This window comes from Mercenaria mercenaria, chromosome 3 (assembly GCF_021730395.1).
Source record: "Mercenaria mercenaria strain notata chromosome 3, MADL_Memer_1, whole genome shotgun sequence".
Lineage (NCBI taxonomy): Eukaryota > Metazoa > Mollusca > Bivalvia > Venerida > Veneridae > Mercenaria > Mercenaria mercenaria.
The window spans coordinates 11868794-11890175 of NC_069363.1; the positions used below are offsets into that span (position 1 = coordinate 11868794).

General features: G+C 33.0%; 2 protein-coding genes across 2 annotated transcripts in view; one reads left to right on the forward strand and one right to left on the reverse strand.

Annotated features, from left to right (window-relative positions):
• Positions 1 to 1981: 1981 nt before the first annotated feature.
• On the reverse strand, positions 1982 to 11793 carry LOC123525436 (uncharacterized protein C8orf74 homolog). Its single transcript, XM_045304479.2, has 5 exons — positions 11636 to 11793; positions 9030 to 9222; positions 8046 to 8449; positions 7458 to 7599; positions 1982 to 2464 (listed from the first exon to the last, which is right to left on the reverse strand). Exons 1-5 carry the CDS (start codon positions 11681 to 11683, stop codon positions 2358 to 2360), a joined length of 894 nt encoding a protein of 297 aa, XP_045160414.1. The 5' UTR covers positions 11684 to 11793; the 3' UTR covers positions 1982 to 2357.
• A 93-nt stretch (positions 11794 to 11886) lies between these two features.
• Positions 11887 to 21382, forward strand: part of LOC123525919 (lipoxygenase homology domain-containing protein 1-like) — a 231377-nt gene continuing 221881 nt past the window's right edge. The window contains exon 1 of the mRNA XM_053537880.1: positions 11887 to 12004. The gene's annotated coding sequence lies outside the window, so the exon portion shown is untranslated. The remainder of the gene's footprint in view (positions 12005 to 21382) is intronic.

A 21382-nucleotide genomic window follows, 5' to 3' on the forward strand; every position in this document is an offset into this window, starting at 1 on the left:
ATACAATTTGAAGGATTCTCAAGGGTTTAAAAAAAGGTGGCCTTTGGTAAAAATTTTTTGTTCAGATTATATCTTTTTTAGTGCAAGTCATAAAATGTTATGTTTTTATACGCCCGAAGGGACGTATTCTGTTTTGATGCCGGTGTCTGTCTGTTAGCAATTTCGTGTCCGCTCTGTAACTCTTGAACCCCTTGAAGGTTTTCGAAGAAACTTGACACAAATGATTGCCACATTGAGATGATGTGCAGAGTGCATGTTTTGTATGGCTCGCTTCAAGGTCAAGGTCACACTTAGGGGTCAAAAGTCATATGATTTTGTTTCGTGTCTGTTCTGTAACTCTTGAACTGCTTGAAGAAACTTTGCACAAATGTTCACCACATCGAGACGATGTGCAGAGCGCATGTTTTGGATGGCTCGCGTCAAGGTCAAAGGTCATACCTCCAGGTGTATATTGCTCCAAATTGCAGTGCTCGTGTTGAATTATGTACCTACTGAAAGAATATTTACTGTCGATTTTTACAAATATAATTTTTATACCAAAGATACTATTTGAAGATAATGAAAATGTTCTTTGCAGCTACAAGTAGTTTTAAAGCTACTTTCCGAATAACTATTAACCCTTACCCTGCTAAATTTCTATTATGAACTTGTCCATCTTTCAATTTGGACAGTACCATTAACTGTCAAAAGGGTAGCTTACCAAAAAGATACTGAATGGCAAACAGTGCAGACCATGATCAGACTGCACAGATGTGCAGGCTGATCATGATCTACACTGGTCGCAAAGGCAGAACAAATCGTGTCCAGCATGATAAGGGTTAAAGTTTGTTAAAGAAAAAAACATTTTTTTAATTTTTCAAGGTCAAATAATCTTTTCAATATTGAAGTAGCTAAAATTGGCGTATTTTCAAAGATTTCGATGGGAAATATTACGAAGCAACTAATTGTTGTCCATGACACTGCAATTATAAAAATGCACAGTTAAACTCAGCGCATACACAGACATCTGTTTCGGAATGTAAACTCATAATGTCAAGCAGTAAGAAACTGAGACAAAACCGATAAACGATTATGTTGAAAAATGATTAATACTTCATAAACCAAAAACATACAAGTTATAATCAAATTATCGCACCAAAATCTCTGAACTACTGCTTGTGGCCACCTTTGTTGATAAGTTTACATCCGGGGAATTTTTTGATGTACGGGAAAACGGACAAAATATACCTTCAATTTCACATTCTAAAATAGGTTTCGGTACTCTATGAAAAATAAGTAATTACAAAGTAACAAAGTGGAATTTAGATAGAACAATGGCTGCTTGCATAGTCTGAACTTGTAAATAAAAGATATAAATGCTTGCAATTCCATGGAAGGTAACTTTAAGAGCATATTGGACAAGTACTGAACGAAAAGTAAGTATCTTATTAAATCTAACAAATCACTTTAGGCAGTTTTCTTCTCAGCCCTTGAAATATGAAATACCACCATCAGTTGCTACTAAATATGTTGATTTGTGCTAATGTGATGTTTTACCCAGCAAAGAAAAAGTTGTTTTGGATTCATGGTTTATGTAAGTCCAGACTTCCAGCAAAACTTTACTGAAAATTTTGACTATGGTATTGTTGCTTAAAGTTGCAAGAGTATGAGCAAAATGCTCCAGCTATCTACAAGCAATACAGATAATATAGAAATGGTCAGGTACCACTTAGACCACTTGAGTTATCTGCAGTGCTTGTGTCATCAATGCTCAAGTGACTAATGTTTCACTGTATTTCAACCATCTCACATGTTCTTCACCAGCTTACTTATGTTATTGCAAGAAGTCAGATGTCACAATAAGGTCATGTGACAGCAGGAGTACATCACATGACTTGCAACAATAACATCAGTCAGCTTATGAAAAGCATGGGAGATGGCCGAAATATTCCCGAATCAAGGTATTCCACTGCAAAATGTCATGATAAGCAAGAAAACAAAGAAAATTCCAACAACTTTAATAATGACAAAATATATATTTATATATATATATATAGTTAAACAATAGTATAGAAAACAACTTGTATGTTCATCAGTAATTAACAGGAGTGTGGGGTACTTAAAAAGTTTTGAACGAATTCAAAATGAAATGATCCATATACATGTGGTAAGAGAATCTGTTACAAGAATAGTTAATAGGTTCTGTGTATAAAGTTATAGGACTTGAATGGAATAGTTAAATCATGTAATTTCAAATGGGGTGTCTTACAATACACTTAAGAGTACATTTGCATACTGGACAAACTGAACAATTGGCCTAATAATTTCCTGTGAATTATGCTGGTGAGCTTTTTGATCCCCAGGAACCAGCTGTTTCACTATTTCTTTTTGCCTCGCATTGATCCCCTGGAACCAGGTTTTGGAGATTTAGGCATCTTTGATGACGGCATTTTCACTGATTTGATGTTGTATCTTGGTGGGGGTCCTAAAATTTAGAAAAAATGAAGTTAAAAATTTGAACAAAATTACATTTAATTCAGTAGTCTTATCATATAAAATTATTAAATACCTGAATAAAATGGTGATATATAATTAAGACTTTTATCATCTGAATTACATTTGATGAAAATTAGCAGATTTTTTCATTTACATAATGATCTCCTCATACTGTGAAGTCATTAATTTTATGGTCGTAAAATTTTGTATTTTGGCAAATAGGACAATTTCATGGGCATATAATAAATTCAGGGATTTCAAATTTTAAAGATGAAATTAATGTAAAATTTTCTTACTACTGTAACTGGGATTTAATTTCATGAACTACAAAAATTAGTTCCTACTTAAAATTAATGATTTCACAATATAATGCTTTTCTGCATGAAGGAGAGAAAGTGCAATGACAGATTTAAAAAAGAAGATGTCTCCATAAAACTTCAAACTGCCTTGCATATAAATTACATGTATATCATATGATGAGTGCACTCACATGTGCATCTAATGATACTATTTCTATTATACTTTAACAGTATCAATGACTGTACTCCTTTAAGTTTATAAAATTCGCCAACAAACACAGTCAAACACAGTAAGCTAGCAGTATATAAAATACCAATAAAATGTTAAAAGATATTCTAACCTGAAAAACAAACAAATCACTACTAAAACTAGAGCATATTGTTTTTTACAAAAGACACAGCAAAATACTGAAAATCTAGCATTCTAGAGAACCATTCTGTTACAGACTGTGTTTCCGGTGGTTCCTGAGAACTTGGAGAAGCAGGAAAGCTTGAGACACAGTCATCTGGGGAAGGTGGAGAGACTGGTTTTGATAAGGCTGGTTTTGGTAATATTTTAAACTTGTATCTTTCTGGGGGACCTGGATGACAGAATCTATCGATATTACATAATGCAAATGAAATGTAACACTTTCGAAATGAAGAACAAAAGGAAACATTTTATGTAAGTTCTAACAAATCTTTAATGCCGCTGCTTTTCACTCATTAGCTCACCTGAGCACGAAGTGCTCAAAGGTGAGCTTTAGTGATCACCCTGTGTCCGGCGTCCGTCGTCGTCCGTCGTCCGTCCGTCCGTCGTCAACAATTTGACTGTTAACACTCTAGAGGTCACATTTTTGACCCAATCTTAATGAAACTTGGTCAGAATGTTACCCTCAATAAAATCTTGGACAAGTTCGATATTGGGTCATCTGGGATCAAAAACTAGGTCATCAGGTCAAATCAAAGGAAAAGCTTGTTAACACTCTAGAGGTCACATTTTTGGCCCAATCTTAATGAAACTTGGTCAGAATGTTACCCTCAATAAAATCTTGGACGAGTTCGATATTGGGTCATCTGGGGTCAAAAACTAGGTCATCAGGTCAAATCAAAGGAATAAGTTTAACAATCTTTAGATGGTACAATTTTGCCCATTTTTATTTGCAATAACTGGTCAATTACAATATCAAATTTCTGACAGTTGATTATGGTCCTTCTAGGAGTAAAAATTATGGATCTATATGGAAACATCAATGAAATTGCAAACATTGAGGTACATTTCATTTGGCCAATCCTTAATAAATAATGGTAAGCAAGGGATTACCTTAATAAAATTTGATGTCGTAATTGGTTATCTAGGGTCAAAAAAGTGACCAGGTAAATCACAGAAATCTGTTTTTCGCTTTGTGCACGCTTTTTTGGATGAAAGAAGCTTGATTATGTTATATTAAAATCTTCATAGGTATATTTGAATATGTTTGTAGTTAATAACAGGCACGACCTCAAATTGCAAAATGCATTTTAAACTAAGTGGCCATTATGAACATACTCTTAAGACACTGTGGTCCAAAATGTAATCTTGGATATTAAGACAAGATTTCAAATTGGTTAGTCAGGGTCAAAATCTAAAAGCAAGGTTATATTCAGAAACATTGTCCTATGATGTAAACAGTGGCACATTTCGATATTCTTATGAAAAGCTGGCTACACAAAATTTAAACTGATTTTTTAAAAGGGCCATAATTTGAAATCATGTCAAGTGTGGGTCTCATACATAGTCCCCTAATGATGTAATCAAGGCAAAGTTTAAACTGTAGCTTTATGACTTTTTGAGAAAAGTGGCTAACAAAAATTTTAATCTGACATCGAGATCAAGTGACGACAATACATGGTAGATTTTTAAAAATCAGACAGCTAAATGTCAAATCAAGAAAATGAAAAGCTGAGTCGGAACGAACTGGGCCACCTTGAATAAATGCCGTGTTCTACCAGTAACACTTAGATATGAATGTTAAACTTGATGAGTTCTTTAGGCAGTTAGTGAATCGTGGTCATGTGGGTCAAAAAACTAGGTCACGGGGGTCAAATAAAGGAATAGCTAGTTAACACTTTTAGAGGCCACATTTATGACCATATCTTAATGAAACTTGGTCAGAATGTTAATCATGATGATCTATAGGTCAAGTTTAAATCTGGGTCAGGTGTGTTAAAAAACTAGGTCACTAGGTCAAATCAAAGGAAAAGCTTGTTAAGACTCTAGAGGCCAGATTTATGACTGTATCTTCATGAAACTTAATCAGAATGTTAATCTTGATGATATTTAGGTCAAGTTTGAATCTGGGTGATGTGGGGGCAAAAACTAGGTCACCGGGTCAAATCAAAGGAAAAGCTAGTTAACACTTTAGAGGCTACATTTATGACCATATCTTAATGAAACTTGGTCAGAATGTTGATCTTGATGATCTTTAGGTCAATAGGTCAGGTGAGCGATACAGGGCCTTCATGGCCCTCTTGTTTTTATTTTGCAATACCAGCTAATTAAAATATCAAGATTTTCACTGTAATCGTGATGTAGTGTCCCTTTCTAGAGTAAGAAATTACTGGAAACTGATGATGGAAACATTGCCAATGATAATATGCAAAATGACATTTCTCATGTTGCCATTTTCTCTTCAATTAAAGTAATGGCTAAGCCAGGGATATGACATAAATTTCATGCGTAATGGTATAGCTAAGCAGAAAAAGTGACTGCAAATATTTCTACAGAATTCTGATTTTTTTTCTTTTGTGCAGTCTTTTTTTGGTGAAAGAAGGCTTATTATTTCATTTAAAAATCTTCATTTTATTTGGTTATAATTTGAATAGTTTTGATTTTCACTTTTAAAGGCACTGACCTCCAGAATTTGGCAAAAATGATCTTTAAAACTAAAGTTTGGTTATTATGAACATACTATCTTAAACAAGAGCACTGCCTACGGGTGCCACCGCACATCTGCAAGTGCTGGAAAATATGTAAGAAAAGAGTTATAATTCAGATTTTTTAAGTCCAAAAAGGGTCATAATTCTGATAAAAATGCAGGTTAGAGTTATGGTTCTTGACATACATTGTCCCCTAATGATGATAAACAAGTGTGCAAAGTTTCAATAGTTTTTGAGAAAAGGTGACCTACACAAAAAATTTAACCAATAAACTCAATTTTTCTAAGTACAAAAAGGGCCATAATTCTGACAAAATACATATCAGAGTTATGGGTCTTGGCCTACATAGTCCCCTAATGATGATAAACAAGTGTGCAAAGTTTCAAAGCTGTAGCTTTTATAGTTTTTGAGAAAAGGTGGACCTAAACAAAAATTTTAACTGACATCGACGATCAAGTGACGACAATACATTGTAGATTTTTTTAAAAATCAGACGAGCTAAAAATGCCAAATCAAGAAAAAGAAAACATGCCTGAGTCGGGAATCGAACCTGGGCCACCTTGGCAATAAAAATGTTCCCGTGTTCCTAACCAGTACACCACTGAGGAATATGTACCTGACAACTGCTGAATATAATTACTTATAACTTTTAAAGGCAGTTTACCTCAGGTACCCCATTACAAACGCTTTTCAATCTAGACTGGAAAAATTAGTAAAAACAACCAATACTCGTGTGTTTCTATAACACTTAATCTGTCCGTAACTACCGTTAAGTTTCAAAGTATTCTTATAGAGCATTAATTTCCTGATATCTAAAAATCTTTTCTTTGTTATTGTACCATCTAGAGGTCAGTACTTTTAAAGTAGTTCTGCATGTTCATATCAAAACATTTTTGCAATGTAGAATTTGATTACACTCTGATTTTTCAAAACTTCAGAATATACTTAGAAAATCTGGAAAATAAAAAAAAAGATACGGTGTGCTCAATTTTTTGTTGGACAGACTTGAAAAATTTGGACCTCACAAGTTTGCATAATGGGAGACTACAGGGAAAATCATAGTTTTGTTAACATTTTCATGAACAGAAATTTGTTTACAATATAGATTTTAATGAAAAGTCTCACATTTGTAAATCAACATATGACCTTTAATACTGTAAAATAAAATGTAAGGTCTTTGTGCTTGTTTTTTTTAATTATTTGCCCATGATTAATGAGATCTGCACATTTTAAGCAGATTTTAAGGCATTATTTGGAATTATTTAACATCTCAAATGTTTTAACAGCATACTTTATTTTTAGAAAGATAGTTACATAGCTGTTTTAATAAATTTACTCATTGTTGGCATAAAATGATTTTCATTTCCAATTGCCAAGTTCAGGTTTTATTCTACGTTATATATATAAATGACAAGCATTACATAACGGTAGTGAAACTGAATGATGCCACTAAAGTTTTCACTGCTGACTGCAGATAAACATTACTTACAAAACTTTGTTAATTTCTTGTTTTGACGGTTAGCTGATGACTGTATTTGGTATGCTTATGTAACAAATACAGTTTCTGTGTGCAGCAACATGGTATCAAATGTAACCCTGAGGTTTTATATTTTTAAAATGAAACAGTCCTAGAAAGAAATATTTACGTGTGTAATGAGAATTGAATTAGCTACATCTTGATAAAATATAATGGACACGGAGATTAATTTTGGATTAACCCTCATAACAAGTCTTAATTTTTTTTGCTCCCAGAAATTCATTTCAGTATCTTAAGTGTCAACATACCTAGTACTTGAGGTCTGGGCATACTTGTTTTCTCCAATTTAAACTCGAGGTCATCACGTAATTTTTCAATCTCGAACTTCATATTCTCTGTGGCAGACATTGTATATTGCTTCATCACTTCCTCAATTATACTTCCAACTGTCTGTAAAAGAAGATAAGTTTAAACCTTTTTATTTCATATCGACTGTAGACAGCTTTGACTACACTTGAAGACTACTTCTTGAATTGAGCCTACAGCAATCCATTTCTACAACGACTAAGTAAATGTGAACTAGTTAATAAAAAGAAATCTGGTGCAAAACTAGTCCTGTCTCTGACATTTGTTACTTGTTACCTGTACACGGGGATAGGGACTGTATAGGATCCATGTAGTCCCAGTCACTTAGTAAGACTAGTGAAAAACCTGCATTGTTTACATTGTATTGACAAAAACAGAAACTTCAATATTAAACTGTCCCCAAATTGAATGTAGCAAAACTTACAAGACGAATTAAAACTATTTAAGAGACAGACAGATCGCGTTATTTCACTCACTGTAAGCAATATAAAACATTCGGAAACACTTTTTTCATGTAATTATTTACATACTTCTTTGTCCAAAGGTGTTTCAACTTGGACAACCTTTTTCAGAGCATCTGCAGACTCTGTTTCCAGTTTGGATAATTTCTTTTCTTTTTCAGCTAACCTTTCCTTCTCTCTTTCTTCTTCCTTCACTTCCACCTCTTTGATCTTTTTCTCATATTCCCAAACTTTTAAAGGCTTGGTTTCTTTTAATGTTTTTGCATCAAACGGTGGTTCTAAGGCAATAGGATAGTTTGGAATTTGCTCCGCACGAGGGGTGGTAAATACCAACTTATATAGTTTGAAATGAGGCAGAATTGTCTCAAAAATAAAAGAGGAATAAATTTTATATTCTCTTTCTCCTAATGTCTGTATTAGTTCTGATGCCTGTGAGTTGTAGAAACCAAGAATATCTGTTATCTTTTGACATTCTGTAAAAAAAGATAATTAGTGAAGGAAAATGAAACAACTAGTTTGACTTACAGATTTTGATATTTATGAAATATTAAATGCCGTTATTGAATATTTACAAAACATGACACTAGTATGACCTTCATTCTCTTACTGTGTCATGGGAAATCATGCTAAATTTTTCATACCAACCTTTACAGCTAGGCAGACTTGCAATCCATGCAAATAAATAAGGCCATGACTGAACACAACCAAAATAATGAAAATTATGTTCTTCCGGTATATTGTACTATTGTGTCACAGTTGACAAAGCTTGAAATTCTCGTGCAAAAAATGCATTTTACCTTGAATTACGAGGAAAGCAGGTATACAATGTATTTACAATGTTGTCGGATTTCAAAAGACTGTACTTTTTAAATACCTAACAGTAATTTTAACAAGAAGGATTTGACAAACATTTCATCCCTGCACCTTGGCCTAAATGAGCAAAATTCTTTAAAAATTAATAAAGTATGATGTGGTCAATTTACAACATCCGTATGCTGCTTAAAAATGCAAAAGTTTTATTTAAACAATACTAAAATACATGACTTGACTTACTTTGTATTTCTTGTGTAAGTTTCTCAGCAAACATAACAACAAAGGCAACCTTGTTCCAGGGAAAACCTTTCTCTACAGCAAAATTCATACCGTCAAAGAGAAAATCAAGTTTGATTGACTCTTGCATATTCTGGTCCTCGTTGAAAGGCGGCCATCCTAATTTGTGTGCCAAAGCAAGTCGGCCTTGTACTTTCTGAAATGAAATATGTCCTTATTTAATAGGTAAGTTTGTCAATACATGAGACTTCAATGGCACTGAACAAGTGAAGAAATAATTGTTATTGATGGACACAAAGTATACTGCAAAAAGTGAAGAAGTTCATTGAAATAAAGAAACACTTTTTGCCCAAAGGTGACAAATTATTGAGCTGTTGAATGTGTTTTCTGAACAGCTTCCTAAAAGAAATCAGTGCAAGTAAAATTTTATAAAATACTGTGAAATCATTTAAATTCGCTGGCATGAAATTTTGCACAAACGTGAAAAAAGACTGTTTTGCGCGGGCTTTAATTCGGGCTTTAATTCGCACATTTTCAATTTTAGAAATGAAAACATATAATTAAAAAATAATAATAGTGCAGTCCTAAATTCGCGCATTCGGTCCTAGCGCGAATTACGCGAAAATTCGTCCTACGCGAAAAAAATTGATTTCACAGTAATATAGAGAATAATTATATAGAAACATAACAACAGAGGATTCAAGCTAATTCTGCCTGTGTTTCGCGACAACAAATTTGCTTATGAAATCTATAAGAAAACCCTTTGTTTGCAGTCTGTTCATGAGAGGTAATGAAATGTGCAACACATACCCCTTATGCCCCACAGCAGAATTCTGTTATATTAAAAGTGAATGTACGTTGCGATCCAAAAAGACCAGAAAATATTAAAATACTGAGTTAACTTGTACAGTTGTTTAACTGTTATAATCCAAATAACAAGATGTAAAGACAGTGTGAGAACTTCCTGAGAGGAATAGCAACTATAAAATATTGGAATATTAAATAAGCCATCCTGATCACCTGAAAACATAGTTTTAACATACATATTTTGTCACTTAAGATCCGAATCATCAACATATTTTCATACTGATGTTCAAATTTGATATTTGGTGTGTGACGTCCCTTTTTTAGACATTTTATTATGTCTCGAGTATTGGGTTCAAAACTTCAGTAATGGTGATACTTTCCATTCTACTGATATTTTTAACTTTATTAAGGCTTAATTATAACCAGAATATAATAACCAGAAATTTATATCAGTTATATAATATCAAATTCAATTCAAGTAAATGAGTATGTAATAAAAATATTATCAGATTCCAATCAAGAAATATGCCTTTGTTCTTTTGTGAAACAGTACTGCACTGCTAAAGTTGTAACAATATTTCCACTGCAGAACTTGTGTATGTATGCCCTTTTCTGGCATACAGACACTAAATAGAAAAATGGCGCGAAAAAAAATGGTAGTCGCATAATGGCGGATACAAATAGTCCTGAGTTTTTTTGCTCTGTAGAGCTATTTTCCTTATTTTCTTTGCAATTTTTTTTGCTAAAATCACATGACAGATCTATGCTTGACATGTAGGTAGCATTTTCATAATGAAATAACAACATGACAAAATTTTTCATGGAAACGTAGATCATACACCACCGGAATAATTTGGGGTCTCATTTTTTAGCTGATTTTGCAGTTTGTGTGTTTGACTGAAATTATTTTTCTTGCATCAAACATGACCCCCACTTTTCTTTTGGTTTTTAGTTAGCACTGACAATATTCTTCAAGAAAATTAAGTTACAGATATTTAAAATGAGTCCTGGTGTGTGCTGCAGTCATTGGAAATAGGTCAATTTTATATAGAATATAGAACAACAACTATTTAGTGTGTTATAAACTATAACTCTTTATTCAGAGTCCCTAATTAGTTTAGTTAAACATAGTTTATTTCAAACAATGATTTCAATATTTACAATTCATGGTACATAGTACAAAAGATAATGCTTGAAAAAGGATCAGAGCCGAAAGCAACAGCTTACAGAGGTCTTCTCCTACAATAACATATTGTTAAAGGTACAGTTGGACAGTGTTTATGATCTTGTCTGAAATATATACAAACAAACTGTAAATTTATGCTTTTATTTACAGCTTGTTTGTTTGTATGTTATAGGATAATATGTTTTTGTAGGATACAACATTCACACTTATGTTGTAACTTTTATCTATAACAGACGTTAAATAAATATTATCTTATCTTAGGGTTCTTTAAGAAATATATAAAACTAAAATATGATATACTCAGTAATGTAGCCCTAGGCAAAAAAACTTCATGGGTTTTGTTGTTGAAAGTATGTTGCTACCTTTAAGTTTGCAGGTCGTAGCTGAATGTTTGAGATTACGACTAAGAGGCACTGTTTTGTTTAGAAAGCACAATAGAAGTGTTAACCATGTCCAATTCTTATATGTTTATAAAATGACAGATCCGGATGACTGAGGCGGTGAGTATTGTTAAAACAGTGAATTGTCAACACTTAAGTCTGGCTACATTTTTAATTTAAAACTATAAAAATTATGTTTATAAAGTATTTTAGTAAAAACGACGTCAACAACTTACTGGAAGTGAGGATAAATATTCGACACTTTTCGATGTTATTGTCGCCATTTTGTTGCTACCAAAGCCAACGTTCTGAACTCTCGCGAAGTGACGTTAATAAAGAATGAAAAAATCCGCCTTATTACGGGTTAGAGCTCTTTTTAAAAGAATGTTTATTACAGAATAAATGTTCCTCATTTAACAGATATGACAAAATGGCAATTGCTTTTTTAAAAACTCCAAAAGTATCCTACTTTCGGTTTGGCAGGTGCACGTCACGTGACTAGAAACGGGATTTCAATCTTGGCCGGGAAATGTGTATTCGCTGTCAAAACATTTAGAAATCTGTCAAAAAAAGAAATTGACAGTTATTCTAAAATTAATATTCCTGTAAGTAAATCTGATTCTCGTTATAAAATTGTCATTTTGTGATGTGATCAATAGTGTTTGTTGAATTAATGATGGAATATATTCATGAAAGTTTGGGATGTGTAAACATAACTGTAAGTGACAGTGTGAACCATGAAGGAATATGGAACGCCTAAACTGCCTTTGCGTGATAATTATTAGTTCGTCATGTGCCATTTCCAATATATTCTGTACAAATCATAATTGGTTATGTACATAAAGCAGTTTGTTATGTACATTTGCTAGTTTGTCCAGTACATATCTTAGTTTGTGCTGTGCATTCACTAGATTGTTCTGTAAAATTATCCTTGGTTTACCAATTATCGGTGTATTAATGATTGATATTCGTCATGTGCCATTTCCAGTATATTCGGTACAAATCATAATTTGTTATGTAGATAAAGCAGTTTGTTATGTATATTTACTAGTTTGTCCTGTACATATTTTAGTTTGTGCTGTGCATTCACTAAGTTTGTGCTGTACAATTGATAGTTCGTCATATGCATTTTCCAATATATTCGGTACAAATCATAATTTGTTATGTAGATAAAGCAGTTTGTTTTGACATTTACTAGTTTGTCCGGTACATATCTTAGTTTGTGCTGTGCATTTAGTAGTTTGTTCTGTACAATTAATAGTTTGTCAAGTGCATTTACCAGTATATTCGGTGCAAATCATAATTTGTTATGTAGATAAAGTAGTTTGTTATGTACATTCACACATTCTCCACTGTGATGACCTGTTATATGCGTTTTACCATAACTAATTTTCATTTTTTCAAAATAATACCCCTTTTTCGACTCGTATACATTCAAGTGACAAGGTTGTTGAATAGTCGAACATTGCTGTCTTCCGACAGCTCTTTTTGTGCTTTCTCCACCCGCAAATCATAATTACATTACATAAATAATAATCCAGAGCAACAAACAAGAATTTTCATATTACATAATCGTTATTCAAGGGGATATATATGTCTTTATATACATATGTTAATGTATGCTATTAATTAGCTTGAAATTTCAGCTTGCTTCTCTTACACATGTCTTCATTTAATATTATTCATACCACAGGGAGTGAACAAAGCAGTTAAAACAATTCTATTTCACATCTCCTTATATGTCATGCAAAAATAAAGATTGAAAGGACCAGAAGTTCATCCCCCCGCCTCAACGACCTGAGAAAACAATCAAACACACACAGGGCAATTATTTTTACAACAGTTGAAATCCATTGCTGTTGTACATTGTGTGCTCTGTGAGAATGGCTTGCCATGTGTGCATCCCCAATCCTTCGGCTCTGAGAAGACAAGATTCGACTGGTTGATATGGCGTATTTTTAGAAATTAATACTTGCCGTACATTGCTCATGCTACCACTTTTTCGGTGATGTCTTTAAAATTTGTTTCTGTTGGTACTGTCTGTGAACTGAACTGCGAAACACAGATATTGGCATGGTATTAAGTATATATTGAGTAAGTTCAATGATTTCTTTGTTTAGTCATATTTTGCATACTGAAACAAGAACCACATCACTGAACTATGGAATTTTAATTAAACTTTACAGCTGTTAATTTTTGTACATTATCAAAGTTGGAGAATGGTCTTAGTGAAAGGGAAGATTGCTTTTGCTTTGGGGACCAAAGGGCAAGGTCACTATGAATAGCATCCTGATCCAACCCCTAAATTTTTGTTAGTCTTCCTCTTTGTACATAGTATTCTCTACAAACATATTTTCTTTCCCAGTCCTGTTAACACATCCTCATGTTTTACCATATTGTTTCTTAGAGTCTCCTAAGCACAATGAAATAACAGTACCACTATCTTTTAAAACTATTAAAAAGTGTTCATCATTATTGACATTCATTTTTATTAGCTTGACCATTTGATATATTTTTTTAAAATAAAGGTAAACATTTTTTATATAACATTGGTATCCAATGCCACAGATGAATCAAAGCCCACAGAAGGTGTCATATTTATCTCCCCTGCATAAACGCAAGCCTGTATGGCTGGAAACTGTTCCAGTTTAAGTAATCACCTAGTTCTCAGAACTTCAGTCTATATTCATTTGCAGCAGGGAATTGAACTAGGATTGGTAGCAATGTAGTCCAACATGTTTACCACTGTGCCATTGACTCCCTTTAATAGAGCACATGGAATCACCTTTTTGTCAGCTTCTGCATCAGGTTCACAGAAGTTCAGCATATCAACATGTTTCTCAGAATCTACTGGGCTAGATGGTGTCAACCACCACACAAATCTTTGGCTTAAATATGGAGATGACACCATAGGTCAAGTGACATAACTCTAGCTTACATTTTGTCAAAAGTATGTCTCTTTTTAACATTTACATTTGGTGAAAGATGAGCATGTAAACAGGTTTCTTAGAATCTGCTTGATTGTACAACTTGTTTGTTAAGCCTACAAACAGGCTAGCTGTTTCACATTTTCTTTTATCTTTTAGTTTTGTTTTAAGTTTTGTTATTTTTCTTTAAGGTGTAAATAACATAATAGGCTTATCTTTTATTTACTACTTTGTACTTATTACTTCTTTAGCAGTGATTAATTTGACATTGGATCTAATTTTGAAGAATCACTTGTGCATAACTTTTTAGCATTGTTTCAGATCATAAGATTTGTTTTGTAACACAACAGTTTTCTATATATTTTTGTATCTTGTTTTTGAAATTTGATACATTCAACAATTGTTTCACACTTTTCCCTCTTTCTACTCTGACAAATATTGAATTTGTCATTGATCGAAATTGCTAGATTAAAATGGTGTTTGTTTGAACTGTTGTGGAAATATTTTTTTTCAATGGATATGATTGTTTAAACTTGCTAGCTTTGATAAATGATTTGTGTAAAATGTTAAATTTATGAGTTTTTAATACACTGTTTACAAGAAGAAGTTGTAAACAGATTCAGTTTTAATGGTATGAAGGAGGTTTGTTTTTTAATTATTATTAAACATTTGAAGTCTATAAATATTTGTGCAAAGTGTTACTAAGATGTAGATCTACTTTCGATACTGTTCAGTTGAAAATGCGAAATGTTTTGTTTTGTTTCTTTTATTTAAAAACAAAGGTTTTCAGTCAGATTTTGATGAAGTAGAGGATTTGTTTGAAACTGTTAATCAAGACCTTGGCATTGCTTAGGGTGGATTTTCAATTTTTTTTATTATTTTTTAAATTTAAAATTTAAAAAAATGAATAATTTTTTATTCCTTTTTAGATTTATTACTTTGTTACAAAAAATATTTAGGTCAAGGTCTGCCTCAGATGAGCGACTTAGGCCTATTTGGGCCTCTTGTCTGATTTACCTAGGTTCAGATTTTAGATGTGCATTGGTGAAATATTCAAGCATCTGAATGATAAACGTTTGTAAATCATATGATAAACAACAAGAAGACCCTGTTTATTTTCATTTAATGTCTAATTAATATTATGATAATATGGGATTATTTATCGGAGTATGATGTACATGTTGTATTGTGTCATTAATATAGTTGGACTATTTCGGATTCGTGTGGTCAAACCAAATTATCACGAACAGTAATTCCATTATTTTAGTTCAAGTTGACATCCACGAATTATTTCCACGAATTGCCATTTGACAAACATGAAATTCTTGCGTAATTAATCATTTCGTAGTGATGTCCTATTGTTTCCAGTCAAGTGTCAGCATATGATCACGAAGAACATTATCTGACCTTTGTTTAATGACAAATTGAGTTGTTCAATGATTGTTCACATTTTTTCTATTGCATTGTAAGATATTGTCTGGAAGTATTTTTGAAATGACTTGGTACATGTAGCTCAACAAACATAGACCTTTTTGGCATAATGTTAAATTTGATAAACCAATTATGCCTAAGGAAGCATAGGAATTTAAAAACACATTTATATTACTTTTGTCAAAACTTTGCAATTAAATCATATAAATAAGAGCAGTTCAGTATACACATTTCTGAAATTATGTTTACTTCCCTTTTGTCTGTCTTGGTTATGCAAACAAGAATATAGCTTGCCTTTTGGTTCAAATTGTTGAATTATCCTTATACCTATCAAATAGAATTTCTATTGAAATCAAAATGCAGTCACAGCCACTTTAAAGGGAAGTAATTACAAAATTTTATTAAAGACATTCGAATATGACTAGGCAATGCTTTAATCATCACAACAATATTATGTTGACATCATGTCGACGTGATATTTAGTGCCATGTACGCATCGAGAAATAACGCTTTCAAATTTGGTCAAATATTTTACTTTAAAACACGTGTAAAACAGAATGTCACAGAGCACAACTATCTTGATTAATTTACACACCTACTCACTCAGAGTTGGTAATTCACTGTGCAGAATAATTTGCCATCATTTGCGCTCTAACTGAACTATTCCGCAAGACGTATTACCATTTCCGGACCAGGCGTGTATAAACAAAGGAGTGTAACGAGCTACCATTTGGCACCATCCATTCGCGAAAAAACAGTTCTATCACATTTGATCTAAATTTTATGATAAAAGACGTAATAGAATCAAAATAATTTATAGCAAAACAGTGTTTTAACACTATAAACTCCGGCGGTTATATGTTGTACGAAATAACTCACTCGGGCTACGCCCTCTTGAAATTATTACGCTTGACATATTACCGCCCATTTTGTATATTGACACTGTGTTAAAACACTGTTTTGCTATAAATTATTTCTTAAAGAAAACCTCCATTTTTTTGAAATGGCACTTGCTGTGTGAAACAGAACTTTTTTCCTTAAACAAATATCAAACAAATAAAAAGTGAAAAATGTCATAAAAAATTTAATTTTTATAAAATACCGTAATAATTCTATTTATAGCCCGGGCGTTTATTAGAAACATGGTCGGCTCAAAAGTTAGGGATGGGCGAATATTAGAGACAAATCACCAGCAAACATTCAAAATCTTGATGCAATATTTATTTTCGAACATATAGGTGACTGTAAGAAAGTGATGATGTGATAGTCATACAAAAATCGATATCGGCCATACTAGATCGGTACTATAACCGGCCAAGCTAAACTCACAAAATACATGATTAAATTTAATTTATTCTGTCATGAATATAGTATTAAGTATTTTTTGTCGTGATTCTGTCAATTTCGAGCAAATTTAAACAACACCCTATTGTTTTAGATCAAAGCGCCTTGAATCCAGTATTGATTAAATTTCCCTTGCGGAACCCCTGTCTCGAAATGCCAGACTATGATGTGACGTAATTACGAAAAGCGCGCGCCTTTGCATTAGCACATGTCACTAGGTCAATACACATTACATGTATATATGATATGGCGGCATGTGTGTTAGTTTCAGTTAAAGCAGCCATATTAGGTTATGTTCATAAAAATAATCATCCTTTCGGAACTATACCGACATGCATATTAGAACCTGAAAAGTATCGTGTTCATATATTTGGAATTAAAGACAAGAAAAGTGATGTACGATCTTACATCAGAAGGGAAATAAGAAAACTTGCTGTTTAACTGATAAAGGTAGGATTATTTTCTAAGATTCATAGGATGGGCGCTTATTAGATAACATCGTATTTTTGATTTTTTTCTAAAAAAAGGCCGTTTTTTTTACAAAAAGTCGGGACTGGGCGTTTATTAGAGCATGGGCTATAAATAGAATTATTACGGTAAATGAAAATGTACGTAAGTTTTATCCTGAGAAATCGAACCTGCATCAACAGATCTACCACTCCACCATTAATACGCATTGTGTGTGAGTAAATATGATTTGATTAGTGAAATGAATAAAATTTTATTTGCAGTGAAATTACTTTGAAATTGAGGTATTGTATGCCAGTTATAGATATTGATGTTCTCATTTATGGAAAAATATTATTCAGGTTGAATCGCTTCGTATGGTTCATGAAAATAATATTTTGCTTATTGCTAGGTTTAACTTGTTCATTCAAATCATATTTTTATCACATACAAGATTAATTTGGCTTCTAAAGGGATGAAGAAATCCATTATAGATATAACCCCTCTTAAGTCACTTATTTAGAAAGATGCATGATAAAGCGTGTCTGAGCTTCATCTTTTTAAAGTTGTAAACATTTATAGTTGCTATTAATATTAGGTAAAGAGCAGCAGTAGTCTAGTAGTTGATATGCAGACTGCTGAGCTGGAAAACTGAGGTTTTGAACCTGAAGTAGTTTGTTTGTTTTTAAGTTTATCAATAATCACTTGACTCACTACCTATAACCTATGTGGGAAACTGCTCCAGAAATTAGTGGAATGGGCTGTTATTTTGCATCCAACATTGAATTCACTTAAATTACTGTGCAAATAGGAAATAAATGCTTCTTTATGTCAGTGTGGTTATCTGCTTTTTGTTCTGACATTTAGCTTCACAGACAACTTTTACTTTTTAGCTCGATTATGCAAAGTATATGGAGAGCTGTCCTACTTGCCCTGGCGTCCATGTGGGCTCTACGTCCACACATTGGTTAAAGTTTTGATGCACTTTAACTTAATCTCTGTTATTACTTGATGGATTCACTTCAGACTTAAAGTAGTTATTCCTCATCCTCACCCACATTCATAGGACACAAGGGCCATAACTCTTGCACCAATATCTCACGAATTATCCCCTCTTTTTTCTTAGAACTTCAGGTTAAAGTTTGCTGCACTTTCACTCTGTCTCTGTTATAACAAAATGGATCTGCTTGAAACATAAAACAGGCCCCAGTTTCAAACAAAAAATTAATTAATTGCTTTGCTTAGTCTGTTATTTCAAATGCTTGTTTTTGCCCTTTTTACATCTTCAATTTTGACTTTTTCATCTACATCAGACCCAGATTTCAGTCAGAAAACTTAAGTAATTACTTAGTTAAGTCTGTTACTTTAAAATTGTGCTATTGCTTAAGTTATTGCTATTAAATACTGATTTTTAAGTCGAATTTTCGAAGAAAAGGTAGAGCTATTGCACTCACCCCCGGTCGCCGGCGCCGTTGGTTAAAGTTAATGATCAAGTCAAATATCTGTTACTATCAAAGCTATTGACTTGAAACTTAAACTAGTTATTTACTATCAAAGTCTATACCAGGAGAAAGAATCCCAATAACTCTGATTTGAATTTTGACAGAGTTATGCCCCTTTAATTTGGATTTTTTTTTGTTAAAGTTTTTGATAAAGTGAAATATCTCTGTTACTATCAAAGCTTTTAACTTGAAACTTATAGTAGTTATTTACTATCAAGGTCTACATCAGGAGAAACAATCCCCATAATTCTGATTATATATTTGAATGAGTTGAGCCCCTTTTACTGGCAAAACTCTTAATTCAGAGTGAAGCACCGAGAAAAGTCAAGCGTGCTGTCTTACAGACAGCTCTTGTTTCTATAAGTTAACAATGCATTATAGCTAAATTATACTGTGCGTGACTGAAATAAGTACTGCAGACAAATACTACTAACCATAGTATCACCCACATCATATGATACAAGGCCCACAACTCTCACCCCCATATATTTTATGAATTATCTTCTTTTACTTTAAATTTCAGGTTAAAGTTTTAATGCATTTTCACCCTGTTTCACTTATTACTAAATGGATTTGATTAAAAACAAAACAGTTGTTCCACATCATCACCCACATCATATGACACAAGGCCTTTAACTCTTACACCAATATGTCATGAATTATACCTCCTTTTTATTTAGAATTTTATGTTATTTTGATGCATTTTCATTATGTCATTGTTATTACTTTACTCAAACTTCGATTTCTAAACAACGTAAGTTTTAACCTGTTAGTGTGAAATACAAATGTGACTTTGGACATTTAATGTTATAGTCATGTTTTTTACTTTCATACATGTGTATTATGGCTTTCCTTCAAAAAAGATCTGTGGATGTGTTTTTAGCTTGACTATTCATAGAATAGTAGAGCTACTGGACTCACCCATGCGTTGGCGTCCGCTTCAGCGTTGACGTCGGCGTCCACATTCCGATTTGGTTAAGGTTTTGTATGTAAGCTGGTATCTCAGTAACCACTTGTGGGAATGGATTGAAACTTCACACACTTATTCACTGTGATAAACTGACTTACATTGCACAGGTTCCTTAACTCCATTTTACATTTTTAGCTTGACTATTCATAGAATAGTGAGCTATTGCACTCGCCCATGCGTCCGCGTCCCGATTTTGGTTAAGGTTTTGTATGTAAGCTGGTATCTCAGTAACCACTTGTGGGAATGGAATGAAACTTCACACACTTATTCACTGTGACAAACTGACTTACATTGCACAGGTTCCATAACTCTATTTTGCTTTTTTACAAAATTATGCCCCTTTTTCGACTTAGAAATTTTTGGTTAAGGTTTTGTGTGTAAGCTGGTAACTCAGTAACCACTTGTGGGAATGGATTGAAACTTCACACACTTATTCACTGTGATGAACTGATCTACATTGCACAGGTTCCATAACTCTATTTTGCTTTTTTACAAAATTATGCCCCTTTTTCGACTTAGAAATTTTTGGTTAAGGTTTTGTATGTAAGCTGGTATCTCAGTACTTACTAATGGGAATGGATTGAAACATTACATACTTGTTCACTATCATGATCTGACATGCACTAAGCAAGTCCAATAACTCTACACTCTTTTTTTTTTTTAAATTATGCCCCTTTTTCGACTTAGCAGTTTTTGGTTAAATTTTTGTATGTAATATGATATCTCAGTATCCACTAATTAGAATGGATTGAAACTTCACACACTTGTTCACTGTCATGATCTAACATGCACTGTGAAGGTCCCATAACTCTACTTGGCATTTTTACAAAATTATGCCCCTTTGACTTAGCAGTTTTTTGTTAAGTTTTTGTATGTAAGCTGGTATCTCAGTATCCACAAATTGGAAAGGATTGAAACTTCACACTCTTGTTCACTGTCATGATATGACATGCAGTACAGAGGTTCAATACCTCTACTTTGCATTTTACAAAATTATGCCCCTTTTTCAACTTTTGTATTCATTCAATTGACAAGGCTGTTGAATAGTCGAGCGTTGCTGTCCTCCGACAGCTCTTGTTACAAAATTATGCCCCGTTTTTGACTTAGAAATTTTTGTTTTTTGGTTTTGTATGTAAGCTGGTATCTCAGTACTCACTAATGGGAATGGATTGAAACTTCACACACTTGTTCACTGTCATGATCTGACATGGACAAGGCAGGTCCAATAACTCTATTCATTTTTTTTTTAAATTATGCCCCTTTTTCGACTTAGCAGTTTTTGGTTAAGTTTTTGTATGTAAGCTGGTATCTCAGTATCCACTGGATCCACATATGAAAGGATTGAAACTTCACACACTTGTT